At 38.4% G+C, this 15,533-nt stretch overlaps 1 protein-coding gene across 14 annotated transcripts in view; it reads left to right on the forward strand.

Annotated features, from left to right (window-relative positions):
* Positions 1 to 15,533, forward strand: part of rimbp2a (RIMS binding protein 2a) — a 65,945-nt gene that overhangs the window by 32,544 nt on the left and 17,868 nt on the right. For 9 of the 14 annotated variants that reach the window (XR_013288119.1, XM_077542456.1, XM_077542462.1 and 6 more), the window contains 7 exons: positions 3,963 to 4,049; positions 7,063 to 7,113; positions 7,457 to 7,480; positions 8,515 to 8,719; positions 11,609 to 11,766; positions 11,876 to 11,961; positions 13,164 to 13,273. Coding sequence is in view for 13 of the 14 variants with exons in the window: in XM_077542456.1 (XP_077398582.1) it covers positions 3,963 to 4,049; positions 7,063 to 7,113; positions 7,457 to 7,480; positions 8,515 to 8,719; positions 11,609 to 11,766; positions 11,876 to 11,961; positions 13,164 to 13,273 (721 nt within the window). In the remaining variant the exon portion in view is untranslated. The remainder of the gene's footprint in view (positions 1 to 3,962; positions 4,050 to 7,062; positions 7,114 to 7,456; positions 7,481 to 8,514; positions 8,720 to 11,608; positions 11,767 to 11,875; positions 11,962 to 13,163; positions 13,274 to 15,533) is intronic. The other 5 variants (XM_077542457.1, XM_077542461.1, XM_077542458.1 and 2 more) reach the window with 3 other exon arrangements.

The following is a 15,533-nucleotide window of genomic DNA, read 5'->3' on the forward strand; positions in this document are numbered from 1 at the left end:
TGTATTGATTTTAATGACAAACTAACTGTTTAGAGGAAACAGCTGTGGATGATGAGGATGGAGAAACAAAGGACACATGACATGATTGATTTTCTAAAATGTCTCATGGATGATAAGTGTAGCAGTAAGAATACTGCGGTTTAGAATTATTTTAGAAATGTGTGGAAAAACTCCAATATTTTGCCAAGTGTACCTGACATTTTGCTCTTGATTGCTTTCAAATCTATTACGAAACAACGATGCAAAAACGTAGAAATATGTTCTGTTTTAAATATTGTGTCCCAAAGACGTATTTATACGTTGTTGTTGTGTTTTTAATGCTAGCGCATACAGAAGGCTTTGATGCAGCCTCTCAACTGCAGAGGTTGAAGAAATGGTAGTTATTACAAAAACGGCCAGCAGGTGGCAGCAGAGCAAAAGCGATCAATGTTCAAAAAAGCTCATTTACCCACTGTTCTAAACAGATTTGTGAATAATGATGAAACTTAGCTATATTCTTTTTTTTTTTAATAGATATACATATATATACATATACACACACATATATATATATATATATATATATATATATATATATATATATATATATATATATATAAATTTTGTATGTGGGTGAGCATGTGCATGTGCGTGTGCGTGCGTGCGTGTGTGTATTCATCAGTTCACCTAAAGCCCATTAAAAAAAAATCCCATACTAATAATATAATATAATAATAAATTGCCAAATGCAGAAACATCAATGTAAGTTATCAACTTAGCTATATTCTAATGCTAATGGGGTAGATGCCATGGACTTCCGACTTCCGGGTTTCACACATCAGTGCTGTTTCCGGCCACTGCTGGCCGTGTTCCAACATTTGTGAGCCCAACCCTGCGCCGCGAGCGGGAGGGCGTCTCTGAAATACTTCAGACAACTGAGACAGACACGCTCGCACCCGTCGACGGGAACGCGCAACCGAGGGGCACAAGGGCGGAAGCGCAAGCACTGGGACCACACGTCGCAAACAGCATCCGGAAACAGCGCTGATGTGTGAAAGTCGGAAGTCCCGCCTCCTCCGTGGCATATACCCCATTGCTGCAAAATGGAAACGGATAGAAATATACTTTTTTTTTCCTGATGAAAGAAGAGACTCTCATCTTTCTTTTGATAGGTTCCATGTTTTTATAGCAATAGAACAGAATATTCTGTGGACCTTGCAAAATCAGTCAAAATCCAGTAAAACAGACGGGAGCAAAGGGGGTTGCTTCAGTGTAAATGGCTGGGAGTGAATGAATTAAGTGCCATGGACAATTTTGCCTCTCTTGTAAAGAAGGAAACTCAAGCACTCGTAGTCATGCTAATTCTTCTTGAATTGGATTGAATTGTCACAGCTGCGTTGCCTTCCTGGCAGTCCAATAATCATATGTTGTTCCATTTACTAAACCAGAAAGACCTTTCAAACACAATTTTCCCACATTAGGCCAAATGTGATTTACTTTGCTCTTTGTTTGCGTTACATCCCGTCCTGCTGGCAAACGTCAGTGACAGGAAAGCTGCTGCTTTTAATCAAACAGCAGACACAAAAAGCATCTGTCTCACGACGATCACGTCGATCGATGAACCAAGAACCTGCTTATTTTGTATTACACCAGAATATACAGAGAGAGGACTATGAGATCATATAGGGTTAAAAAAAAAAAAGAATCAAAATTTTCTCTAAGGCTTCGTAGACAGGACCTCAGCAGACCCAGCGCTCTGTAGCTTCGAGCTTCTCTGCGATTATGCAAAGCGGCTGCTTGCCAGTTTAGGGCACCTCCGAGCCGCTCTCAGAGCGAAAAGGGCTTTTGGAGAGTGAGTGAAAAAAAAAAAAAAAGATGAACAATACGGCTTCCGTTGCTTTTTTTCATTTTTAAGTAGAAAAGAAACACTTTACTGTTATGACTAGCAAGTGGGCCAATATTGCTAAGTCTGCTAGCTCGAAAAAGGAAAGATATGAGCATGTGGTCCATGTGATTTGCATGACTGATTTTGGAAGTGATTGAAATACTATAAATGCAACAGAGTGTTCAAGCCTAAATCCTTGATTGTGTTTGTGCTATTCCTTTGTAGCGAACATTCATACATGTACGAGACCTCTCAATTCGACACCTTCAAAATAAAGCCTGGTACGCTCTACACTTCAACAGTGTATTTTATCATACTTAACTCTCTGACTGCCAGACGTTTTCAGAAAAGGGATGCCGTGGGTGCCAGCCGATTTAAGCGTTTTTGACTGATCTTTCAAGGTCCACAGAAAATTATGTGTTTGGACTATGGAAACACACATACTACCAAATGAAAGATTGGACTCTCATCTTTCATCAGAAAAAAAAGTTTGTTTCTACCTTATTCCGTTTTTCAGTAATCAACAGTAGAAAATGGTTAGTTTCACCTCTGTTTTGAAAAAAACGTCTTTTAACGTCTTTGGCACTCCTCCATAGGATTTTACTAAACGTTATTTAACGTTTTTGGCAGTCAAAGAGTTAAAAAAAAAAAAGTCAAATTTTTTCTTCATAAATTGTCTAAAATAATTAACAATAAATAGTTTATTTGGCATGCGCTCTTAAAAATGTTGGGTAAAAAATTGGACTAACCTGCTAATGGGGTTACCAAACTTTTTGGGTTCTTGTGTACAAAACAACCCAATTTTCAACCCTAAAAATGGGGTTGTTGTGTACAAAACAACCCAAAGTTGAACCGCAAATTGGGCTGACCCACTAACTTGCGTCAATTTTACCCAACTTTCTGGGCCTTTGTGTACAAAACAATTACATTTTTAACCCAAAAAGTTGGGTTAACTGGTTATTTTGTGTTCTAGGTTGTGTACAAAAACAACCCAAGTTTCAACCCTAAAGATTGGGTGTTTGTGTACAAAACAACCCAAAGTTGGACCACAAATTGAACCAACCCAGTAATTTGGTTCAAATCCATCCAACTTTCTGGGTTGTTGTGTACAAAACATCCCAATTGTCAACCCCAAAAGTTGGATTGTTGTGTACAAAACAACTCAAAATTGGAACTTAAATTGGACTGACCCACTAAAACTTGGGTCAATTCTACCCAACTTTCTGGATTTTTGTGTACAAAACAACCCAATTTTCAACACAAACAATTGGGTTAGCGAATTATTTCGTGTTCTGGGTTGCTGTACAAAACAAACCAATTTAACCCAAAAAACACAATGTTGGGTAAAATTGACCCAAGTTAGCAGGTCGGTGCAATTTTTGACCCAAATTAGGTTGTGTTTTTTTTCCACAGCAGTGTGTATTTTTGAAAAAAAAAAAGAAACTAAACAAACAAATTGGGTTAAACTACTCTGTATTATTTATTTCTAGGGATGTTCAATGCCACTTTTTTTCATAGACTGATTCCAGTACGAGTACTCAAATCAGGAGGAGTCACTGATACCGATGTAATTTATTGTACAGTATTTGTTTTTGTTTACTTTCAATATCAAACTCGCCAGATGTTTTGCTAACTTATTTTACACAAAAAAAAAATGCCGAGTTGTTTGCCGAACCCACTCACTGGGCAGATGTGGATTTTGAGCAGATTTTTGGGACCCGGCAGATTGGGTTGAAGATTCGGATTTGGGCGAGCTAAAGAGTTGAAGCTGGTAGATTTGTGTTCTGAAGTTGAAGTAAATTAAGAAATTAATTTTTTAGAGAGCTGTTGGTTATGGCTCCGTGGGTAACACTGCCGCCTTTTGCTGGAGATTGAGGTTCAAATCCTGGTCAAGGCGGATGGCCTACTCATGGATAATGGGCGGGTTGTGTCAGGAAGGACATCCGGTGTAAAAACTGTTGGTAATTAATTAGTTGTATTTATAACCACAGCTCCTGTATACTGATAACCTGGTAACACGTTCGGTTCATTGATGTTCTCTAAGTTGTCGACGGGTTGCGAGTGCATCACAGTTGAGTTCTGTGTTTTGTCTCGACAGCATATGCACGAGACTGTCGAGGTGAAGCAGCGGCCGCAGACGGAGCATGAGCAGGCCAAGCAGAAGGAGATCCATCAATTGCAAAAGGTATGGAAAATGAACACATTTTGAATGATAGTGGAATCATAGTGCTGCTATAGATTTGATGTTCAAATTTTCACTGACCGTTTTCATTTAACTCTTTGACTGCCAAAAACGTTAAATAACGTTTAGTAAAATCCTATGGAGTGCCAAAGACGTTAAAAGACGTTTGTTTCAAAACAGAGGTGAAACTAACCATTTTCTATTGTTGATTACTGAAAAACGGAATAAGGTAGAAACAAACTTTTTTTTCTGATGAAAGATGAGAGTCCAATCTTTCATTTGGTAGTATGTGTGTTTCCATAGTCCAAACACATAATTTTCTGTAGACCTTGAAAGATCAGTCAAAATGCTTAAATCGGCTGGCACCCACGGCATCCCTTTTCTGAAAACGTCTGGCAGTCAAAGAGTTAATGCGACATTACATCCACCAGTTTCATTACAATGTAATTATTTTTATGATGTAGCAAAAAGTTTTTTTTTTTTTTTCAACATTTGACTTTACTTACTATATACTGTATGATAGTCCTTATTGGTCCTCCTAATTAGGGCTGATGGGCCTTGGTGGTGAACTCCACTACATTAAGTGCTGTTCTAGTTGGAACCGTGATGATTGCGCTGAGTCACTGTTGATCCCGGATGGAAAATACAGGCATCACGCTTGCTTTTTCAGTTGCTAAAAATGTCCTTTTGTTGTTAAATTTACTTTCTTTTTAAGCTCTTTTCCCAGCAGCCTGCACGCTTATTTATTTATTTTTTGAAGAGGCTTGTTGTCTGATTTCTTTGAACACGGTGTCCTCAATGAACCGAATCCTCCTCGTGATCATTGATTGTGAAATGAGCAGCATTTAGTATAAAATATTGATTACTGATTGATTATTGATTGATCTCAGAATATTGATTACTTAGCTTTTTTTTTTTTTTATAGCCTCAGACAGGTAAAAATATTTCGTAAATCACACTTGAACTCATTCACTGCCATTGACGGCTTTAGACGTCAAAAATTCATTTGAACTATTTCTATTAGTTTAAAATGTTACCCACTTTTGTTAACAAGAATATAAAAACCTAGAAAAATTTTTTATTGTACATTTTGATTTTTTTTTTCACATTAATCATGACTTAACTATTTAAGTCATGTGATTAATTACAATTAAAATTTTGAATCGCCTGATGCGATAAAAAGGCGATTACATTTTTTTTTATTGTAATTAATTGCATGACTTCACTGGTTCACTCACCAAAATTCACAAATTTTATATCTGTTCTAAATCTATTTTTTCCCTAGGTTTTCATACTCTTGTGAAAAAAAAAAGTTAAACTAATACAAATAGTTCAAATGAATTTTTGACGTCTATAGCCATCAATGGCAGTGAATGAGTTTTAATTTGGAGGTGTTCAAGTGGATTAAAAATGTTATCACATGATTCTGCTTCTGTGAACAGTTTATCCACCTACGGCATGTATAATCATAGGGTGCAGTTACTTAAGTTAATTATGTTCTGTTGATGTGTTGTGACTCACTAAGGTATTGCAAATGAGTAACCAAAGCGGCAAATAATGCACTCTGACTACATAGATGAAACCTACACCATAGCAGATGTTGAACCTTCACCACATTGTTATTCTTCCCTGATAACAAGTCACAATAGATGGTGAATACCAAACGCCAAATCCAGTCAAGTTTTGTGTGGCTTTTGTGTGGGCGCTAACTGTTAAAAATGGAGCAACAACATAGTGTTCATTAAAGCTTTTGTACTTTAAACTGATCCCAAACCAAGTGAGAAAAAAACACGACCAAACATTTTAGCATAAAAGGGAAGTCAACAATAAACATTTCTTGGCAATAAACATGACATTCTGATTATTACATCTCATGGGCGGCCATTTTGCCACTTGCTGATGACATCACAGTTACTCCGGGCTCAGGCACCGACCAATCACAGCTCACCTGTTTTCTGAAGCTGAGCTTTGATTGGTTCAGGGATGTGATTTTTCCGCTAATTTGCGTAATTCCGCTTTTTTTATCTCCAAAAATAAACATTTTAAATTTCCGTTTTTTTTTTTTGTAGTTCATTGTGTATGCACATGACTCCGACAGATAACATCTTCTGCTATAACAAAGACATTTGTGGTATGTTCTAATATGAGTTACTTTTCATTTGGCCATGATACAATTATTTGTTCATGAAATTTGAACTCTTCAACATTATTTATGTGTTAACTTAGTAATCACATTAGTTAGATATGATGATATTCTCAGTGATAGTTTTTAAAAGCAAAGGCAGTCCAATGTTTTTGAATGTGACTGATTTTGAGTTGACTAAAACTGCCATTTTATATGGGATAGTTCAATATACATTGAAAATTTATGCTGTTGTTTTGTCTATTTCTTTGTCATGTGAGTGCATTGAAAGTACTTAAAAACACGGAAAACCCATGAGCTCCGGGAAGCCCCCCCTTGTCCCCCCACCAGGGCACTGCCCTGGACCTAGCTGGGTGCCGGCGGCCCCCAGACCCCCGGCTAAATTTTCAGATAATTTCACTTTGGTCAAATCACATCCCTGTTGGTTGTTACCTGAGACCTGAGCAAGTATGATGTCATATTCACTCGACAGCAAGTGGCAATATGGCCGCCTTCTGATACTGATAAAAACTGCTGGATTTTGCTGCTTAACTCATATTCCACTAACGAAAAATTAATTAAATTAATTAAATTAAATTAATTAATTATTTAGTGGGGCTGCATAAAACATATTATTGTCGAGATTTTTATTTTTTTATTTTTTGGTTACTTCCCCTTTAAAGCCATTATACCCTACTTAAATTTAGCGTACTCACCACTGTGCCTGGCAACAAATCTGTGACAGTTCATTAAAGCAGTACAAGGCAAGCTTGTCCCTGTGATGAGGCTTGTTGAGTGTACAGTGTTGACAGCATGTCAGGTATGCCTTGTCCTCTTGGAAGTCACGGATCGTGATTATTGTGTCACGTGTCAGTGTGTGTCTTCTTCTTGCAGGCCCGGCTTCAAGCTGACCGTGACCATGAAAAAGCCGTACAACTGTTAGAGGTATACCAACAGTAACAAAAAGCAAAATAGTCAACACAGCTGACTTTTGCTGAATTTTGCATGTTGTGCATCGTTTTAAGTGATGTTCTGGGACGTGATTGACAATATTTGTTTGACAAGCGTTGTAATTCCCACTAATAGAAGCCTCCCTTATCTGCAGTCGAGTACATACGTGGAAATAAAGTACCCATGTTGTACATTTGCTGATGTTTTGCTTTTGCTTTTTTCATTTATTTCTCTGTAACTTCATTTTATTTCTGTTCATTTCCCGCATGATCCTTTTCTTTTAATTAATTTTCTTTCTTTACTTTGTTTGTGTCCTCCCCTCTTTTTTTCCGAACAGAAAAATCAGGGCACAATGTTTCAGGTATTTATTTCCGTCTGCGAGTAGTTCTAACGCCTCCTTTCAAGTTCTGTGTGCGAGTTTTCAACATACCAAAAATGATCCATTGATGAAAACTAAACCATAAATTTGAATTAGGGATGTTTTTTCAGACCGATACGCGATACCAATACAAGTACTGATACCGTTTGTAATTTTGAAAACAAAAAACAATGATAATTATTTTATTATTATTTATTTATTTTTCTTCTCAGTAATTTTACTCATTTGAGATGTCATCATCATTGCTCTTTAAAAAAAAAAAAAAAAAATTAAATTTTATTTTATTTTGTATGTAGGTGAGTATGTACATGTGTGTGTGTGCCTGCCGTGTGAGTGTGTACTCATTAGTTCACCTAAAACCTATTAAAAATCCCATACCGTTCACCTAAACCGACTACTTCAGAATCCAGCGAGAGTCGTGAGGTTGATGATAATTTTAAAGAAAAGCCTATATATCCGACTAAAGAATTTTCCTTAAAATTGCATGAAAGTAATGGCAATTTTCTATTATATTTTCTTCCATTTGTTCATATAATAATTTTTTTTGTATAGAACTTACAATAAAATAAATCGTAATAAAAAATAAATAAATAAATGACACGTCATTACCTAATATTGGTACTCGCCCATCCCTAATTAGAATTGCACTATCCTGACGGTACCTTTTATTATATGAATTATTTGAGTCTATAGGTTGTATAATCCAGTTACCTCTTAGCGGTGTTTGGTGTTATGTAAGTTGCATTATCCAGTATATGAGCAATGGTGCAGACGACTTCACACATTCACGTACGTTGATTAGACTGCGGTGGGATTTCAATCAAAATGCTGCTCTCAGCTCTTAAGGGAAATTTCTCTAATTGCTTTTCTGTTGGATTGGCATTGGCAGATCAGTAATCTTTTCTCTTTAGAAAGCTCAAATGTGTCATTTGTGTGCATAATCATGCCAAATGTATGCATAAGTGCTTAATCTTAACCATTTTAACGCCCTTCCTCTTATCTTTTGTCTGTCAAAGGTCCAGATTTGTGACCTGGAGCAGACATGCCGGTCACAGAGTGAACACTCCCATCAGCTGTCGAAAGAGCTGCTGAATTTCCGTTTACAATCTCATCCTGTGGAGATCCTCCTGAGTAAAGCCCCCTCCAAAGCCTCCAATCTCCTCTCGGAGGAGGAGCGGCTCCCAAAAGTCGTTGTCGGATTTGAAAGCCAGCCAGAGGCAGGTAGGTCCAATCTCAGAGAGTTATAGAGATGAAAAGTGAAATGACATGAGATGAAAAATACACTATTTTTGTTTGCTATTAGGCCTTCATTCTTGTGAAATTGCAACCTTTTACTTATAAAATTCTGAAAAATTATGTAAAATTATTTTCCTAATTTTGCTACTTTTTCCTCCTAAATTTGAATGTTTTTTTTGTTTTAAAGCACATTAGATTGATATTTTATTTGGATAATATTAAAGCGCGTTTGCTATTAGGCCTTTATTCTTGTGAAATTGCAACCTTTTACTTATAAAATTATGTAAAATTATTTTCCTAATATTGCTACTTTTTCCTCCTAAATTTGAATGTTTTTTTTTTGTTTTAAAGCACATTAGATTGATATTTTATTTGGATGATATTAAAGCGCGTTTGCTATTAGGCCTTTATTCTTGTGAAATTGCAACCTTTTACTTATAAAATTATGTAAAATTATTTTCCTAATATTGCTACTTTTTCCTCCTAAATTTGAATGTTTTTTTGTTTTAAAGCACATTAGATTGATATTTTATTTGGATGATATTAAAGCGCGTTTGCTATTAGGCCTTTATTCTTGTGAAATTGCAACCTTTTACTTATAAAATTATGTAAAATTATTTTCCTAATATTGCTACTTTTTCCTCCTAAATTTGAATGTTTTTTTTTTGTTTTAAAGCACATTAGATTGATATTTTATTTGGATGATATTAAAGCGCGTTTGCTATTAGGCCTTTATTCTTGTGAAATTGCAACCTTTTACTTATAAAATTATGTAAAATTATTTTCCTAATATTGCTACTTTTTCCTCCTAAATTTGAACGTTTTTTTGTTTTAAAGCACATTAGATTGATATTTTATTCTGATAATATTAAAGCGCGTTTCTGGTAATTTTGCCTATTTGTTATTTTATTCCCTCTTTTTGCATTCCAAACACATTGCCTATATGTAATGACATCAGAAGGTTTATGAACAAAATAAAATGAGTGATTTGATGTCCACTTGACTTGACCATCATCTCCCTCGACAGATGCATGCTATGAATGCAAATACGCATGATGCGCCAGATCAATATCTACCCTAACTGATCACAGGCCTGATGTATGACCTGAATGTGGTTGAACACATTAGTATTCTAAAAACCCATAGCGGAACCTGCAGTGCCAGCAGATGGTTGGCCCACTGCAAAAGGCTTTTAAATCTTGAAAAATTCTATTTTATATTGTTATCGCCAATGGCGTTTTTTTTTTTCCAAGAAAAAGCAAATGGCCACTTTGACATTCTACACATTTAATTTATTTACAGTATTAAATCCAGTCCATCAGTGTAGATAAAGCCAAACCCCACAATTTTTGTGTCAAAAAAGTTCCAAAAAACGTTTTCCCTTACTCCATCACGAAAAAGAGGCGTCAAGCTGTTTAACCCATTCACTGCCATTGACGGCTATAGACGTCAAAAATTCATTTGAACCATTTATATTAAACATTTTTTTCCACTTTTTTTTTTATTAATCTTTTCTTTTTTTGTCTTTTTTTTTAAGATTATTTTTAAAAAATTCTTGGTTTTCATACTTTCGTTAACAAAAGTGGGAAAAAATGTTCAACTAATAAAAATTGTTAAAATGAATTTTTGACGTTTATAGGCGTCAATGGCAATGAATGAGTTAATGCCAGTTGAAGTTTGTTTCCAAACTAAATATAAAACAAAGATAAATAAATATTGTGTATTTCAAATAAGCACACAACCTTGCCTTAGAGCAACACTAAGGAACTTTCAGTTTACGTTGATTATGGTGGCACCATATGGACAAAAGCGGTATTGTTGAACCTTGACTGTCCTTTTATCCGGGTAGCTTCCCTTTATCTTTTTTCTTTTTTGATCCCTCAGACAAAACTTTTCAGTTGTTTTGCAGAATCTACCAGGAAAGCAGTAATTGTGCGTTGACATTCAAATTCTTTTTTTTCATTCAAATTCAAATTGACATTCAAAACTTCCGTCTTTGTAACGAATGGGGAAAGGGGGAAGTGATGTATACCATAAAACATTTAGCACATTTGTAGTTTTTTGTGTGGCAGTGTTCCTACCACCCTGCTCAAAGTTGCTTAGTGCCAGTAAAAATGATACAGACCACCTCAGGCCATGTTTGTTTGTGCATTACACTGCCCCCGATGGCCAAGTCGCGTAAACCAGAGTGAGCCACAATTAATTAATCCTGAGGCATAAACTGTTTAATTATGTACATTCTATTTAATTGAAAAAAAAATACTAGAAATTAAAAAAAATAATAATAATAATTATGAGGAACATGGAACCAATTAATAGTGTTTCCATTCATTTCAATGGTGGTTTGTGATTTGAGTGCTTTGAAGTACAAATGTGGTCACAAAATTAATCCAATTTGTTAATCCAGTCACCAATGTAGTAATAGTTGTCATTGAGCGTCACACGCAGTGTTTAGAGTATTTTTGTAATTTTAGAATATGTTGCGGGCCACTGACAGTAGTTTGGTCCGCGCTGCGGTTATACTCGCTCGTCTAAATGCATCCTATTAGTCACACATTTAGACCACAAGAGCTCAGTGATACAGTGGCGTCAACCAGCTCAAATTTCCTCCAGCCATTCATCCGTCTGAATTCTTACACTACAATTTGTGTTCACTGCATTTTTCATGTGTTTAACCCGGAGGACATTGACGGTGTTTAAGGACAAATGCGCTGCACGCGCTTGTTGATGGGGCCGAACCGGCCTCGCCCGTGAAGCGTGTTTGCCTGCTCACTCACTTTAACAGGAGATCAATAGGTGTGCAATGAGACGCAAATGGCTTGCAGGAGGAATGACAGTTGCTCTTTAATTGTGATGGAAATCAATTTCTCCCAGGCGATGAGAGCGTGCCAAAAGCAGCGCCACTGATCTCCCAGTTCTTGCAGTGCCCACAGCGGACTGGAGACAGGGAAAGCCCAGATTGGCCGTCTGTCAAGTCTCGCACCGTAATAACGGAACGCGCCAGCTGCACTCAGCGGCTGACCCCATCAGCGGTGAGTCTTCAAACTTTGGGATCAAGTCTTGTTACGCACAGTTGGTGTCAAGGAAGTATGTCAAGGTGAAGTTACTGGTGACTTTTATTTTTTTTAATTTGTTGTCAAGCTACAGATGGAGGATGAACCAAGCTCATCACCCAGGTCCAAGCCTCGCTACACAGGCCAGGTCCGCCTTTGCACTGCCCGATACAGGTGAGGAGCCTTAGCTTATTCATTTGTTTAAAAGATGGCAAATCCAGGTCTGGAAAATAAAAACCCTGCCACAGTTTGGCTTTAGCCCCAGGTGCTAGCTAGTGAGCTAGCTCCCTAGCTAGCTCCCATCGTGCTCGTTTAACTGCTACAAATCAAAGGTGGCAAATCCAGGTCCAGAAAGTAAAAACCCTGCCACAGTTTGGCTTTAGCCCCAGGTGCTAGCTAGCGAGCTAGCTCCCTAGCTAGCTCCCATTGTGCTCGTTTACCTGCTACAAATCAAAGGTGGCAAATCCAGGTCCAGAAAGTAAAAACCCTGCCACAGTTTGGCTTTAGCCCCAGGTGCTAGCTAGCGAGTTAGCTCCCTAGCTAGCTCCCATTGTGCTCGTTTACCTGCTACAAATCAAAGGTGGCAAATCCAGGTCCAGAAATTAAAACCCTGCCACAGTTTGGCTTTAGCCCCAGGTGCTACCTAGCGAGCTAGCTCCAATTCTGCTCGTTTACAAATCAAAGGTGGCAAATCCAGGTCCAGAAAGTAAAAACCCTGCCACAGTTTGGCTTTAGCCCCAGGTGCTAGCTAGCGAGCTAGCTCCCTAGCTAGCTCCCATCGTGCTCGTTTACCTGCTACAAATCAAAGGTGGCAAATCCAGGTCCAGAAAGTAAAAACCCTGCCACAGTTTGGCTTTAGCCCCAGGTGCTAGCTAGCGAGCTAGCTCCCTAGCTAGCTCCCATTGTGCTCGTTTACCTGCTACAAATCAAAGGTGGCAAATCCAGGTCCAGAAAGTAAAAACCCTGCCACAGTTTGGCTTTAGCCCCAGGTGCTAGCTAGCGAGCTAGCTCCCTAGCTAGCTCCCATCGTGCTCGTTTACCTGCTACAAATCAAAGGTGGCAAATCCAGGTCCAGAAAGTAAAAACCCTGCCACAGTTTGGCTTTAGCCCCAGGTGCTAGTTTACCTGCTACAAATCAAAGGTGGCAAATCCAGGTCTAGAAAGTAAAAACCCTGCCACAGTTTTTCTTTAGCTCCTGGTACTAGCTAGCTAACTAGCTTCCCTGAGCAGGTAAACGAGCACAATGGGCGCTCAGGAGCTAGCTAGCTAGCACCAGGATCTAAAACCAAACTGTGGCAGGGTTTTTACTTTCTGAACCTGGATTTGCTACCACTGATTTATTTGTTTGCAATCCAAGCTGCAATTTCTCCTTGTAGTTATAATCCCTATGATGGACCAAACGAACATCCTGAAGCAGAGCTTCCGCTTGTGGCTGGGAAGTATTTGTATGTATATGGCAACATGGACGACGACGGATTTTATGAAGGTGAGATGTAAAATCAACTCTGGTTTAAAAGTTTTGAGCACATATTTTCACTAGAGTTGAAGTATCTATCCATCTATCCATCCATCCATCCATCGTTTTACTCTCTTTACAACTGACTGGAGAGATTTGCCATCAAATCTCCAAAGCATTTTGACGGCTTTCTCAATCAGACGCAATACTAATCCCCAATCGCGAGCAAGCCTCCGGGGCCAGCCCAGGATGCCGCCGCAGACGCTGTCGCGCTCAGCTGCACTGACTCATTAAAGCTGGAAGGAGGAGGGGGGGGGGATGAGATGGCGTGGAGGAGGCGTGTGTTTACCATGAAAGAGAGAGACTCAGGCAGCAGACCAAGCTGTTGTCAAGATGGGACCTTGGTCCCTTTTAGTTTGATGACTAATCCAGCTGGGCTCGCCTTAATCATCAACACGCGCACATCCTGGCAAACACACACTCAATCTCAACGATTCAGTGGCAGGGTTCCATTGAGGAAAAAAAGATGATAGGACGCTTTTTCAATGACAAAAAAAAAATGTCACTAAAAGGTGTTCCTTGAATAAGCTGTGAACTGAAAGTCCAGTTCAGTGTGTAATGGATGCAAACGGCTACACATTAAGTCAAAGTATCAGCACACCTATAAGAAGTACAGTTGAAGAAAATATTACTCCTGACCAGGGCTGGACTGTCCATCTGGCCTACAGGACAGATGCCCAGTAGGCCGGCGTCTTTTAGGGCCGATGCAGTGCTTTTTAATTATTTTCCTCCTACCCCAAGAGACTGGCCCACAATTTAGAGAGACTAGTCCATTAATCCATTTTGAATATTGACACGACAACAAACTAAACCAACATCAGTCAATATCAGTGGCAGAACGATGTGTTAAGCGGGGTGGACAGGAGTCGTGTCGGGCCGGGCTGGTGGTCAAAATGCTACAGCCGATTTTTTTTGTGCCAGTCCAGCCCTGCCCCTGACCATGCTACGAGTGTTGCGATAAAAAAAAAAGTCAAATTCGGTCCTTGGGCCACTATCCAGCCTGTTTTCTATGTCTCCCTCCTTCAGCGCAGCTGAATCTAATGATCAGCTTATCATTATGATTATGATTCAGGTGTGTTAGTGGAGAGAAACACGGAAATGGTCATTCCAAGGTGTGGTTTTTCCCTCAGTCACTTGGGTTCAGCTTCAGCCCTGTAGCCTCTAAATAAATCGGATGGATTTCCAATTGGTCGTACTATGGATTTGGTAAAAAAACAAACAAACAAATCCAGCCAGGGTCAAAAAGTGAATGAGACGATTTTTGACCCAACTTTCTGTCAGAACGACTTGATCGGCGACGTTTTGATCGGATATTACGTCACACGCACGTTGTACGTCACAAAGCAATGTTGGACGATAAAGTAAGGTTTGTTTGGAGGACGACGAAACAGAAATCTTTTTGGAATTAATTTAAGAAGTGAATATTAATGCTATTTTAGATGGAAAACAGCAAAGGAACGCTACGGTTTATCAACAATTACAAAATCAAACTCATATGACGTTATCGCACGGCGCAGTCGTTTCCTGTTTTTCCATCATGTAATTTTAAGCCCTTCCACAGTTAACTATAGGCATATCATGATTAAATCTTACCTTTGACACCATGGCGATGTCATTTTTTTAATTTTATTTATTTTTATTTTTTTATTAGAGCTCAGTATTGTTCATTCGATGCCATTTTTGATGAAATATTAGATATTTTGCTGGCTATTTTTCTAATGCGGTAGTAAAACGCCCGGTTCATTAACTCTTTGACTGCCAGACGTTTTCAGAAAAGGGATGCCGTGGGTGCCAGCCGATTTAAGCATTTTGACTGATCTTTCAAGGTCCACAGAAAATTATGTGTTTGGACTATGGAAACACACGTACTACCAAATGATAGATTGGACTCTCATCTTTCATCAGAAAAAAAAAGTTTGTTTCTACCTTATTCCGTTTTCAGTAATCAACAATAGAAAATGGTTAGTTTCACCTCTGTTTTGAAAAAAAAAACGTCTTTTAACGTCTTTGGCACTCCTCCATAGGATTTTACTAAACGTTATTTAACGTTTTTGGCAGTCAAAGAGTTAAAACCACGCCTCTCCCCTCCCCGTGTGGTTGCCGCGCCCCGACTGCTGCCAAGGAGCGCTGTGTGGCCACGCAAGACTACTACGTTGTAGTACAACCGCGTCTTCTTTACATGTGGAAATTGGATGGATGGTCAATTATTCAATAAACATTCTACTGTCAC

The sequence above is a fragment of the Vanacampus margaritifer genome, chromosome 14 (assembly GCF_051991255.1).
Source record: "Vanacampus margaritifer isolate UIUO_Vmar chromosome 14, RoL_Vmar_1.0, whole genome shotgun sequence".
Classification (NCBI taxonomy): Eukaryota; Metazoa; Chordata; class Actinopteri; order Syngnathiformes; family Syngnathidae; genus Vanacampus; species Vanacampus margaritifer.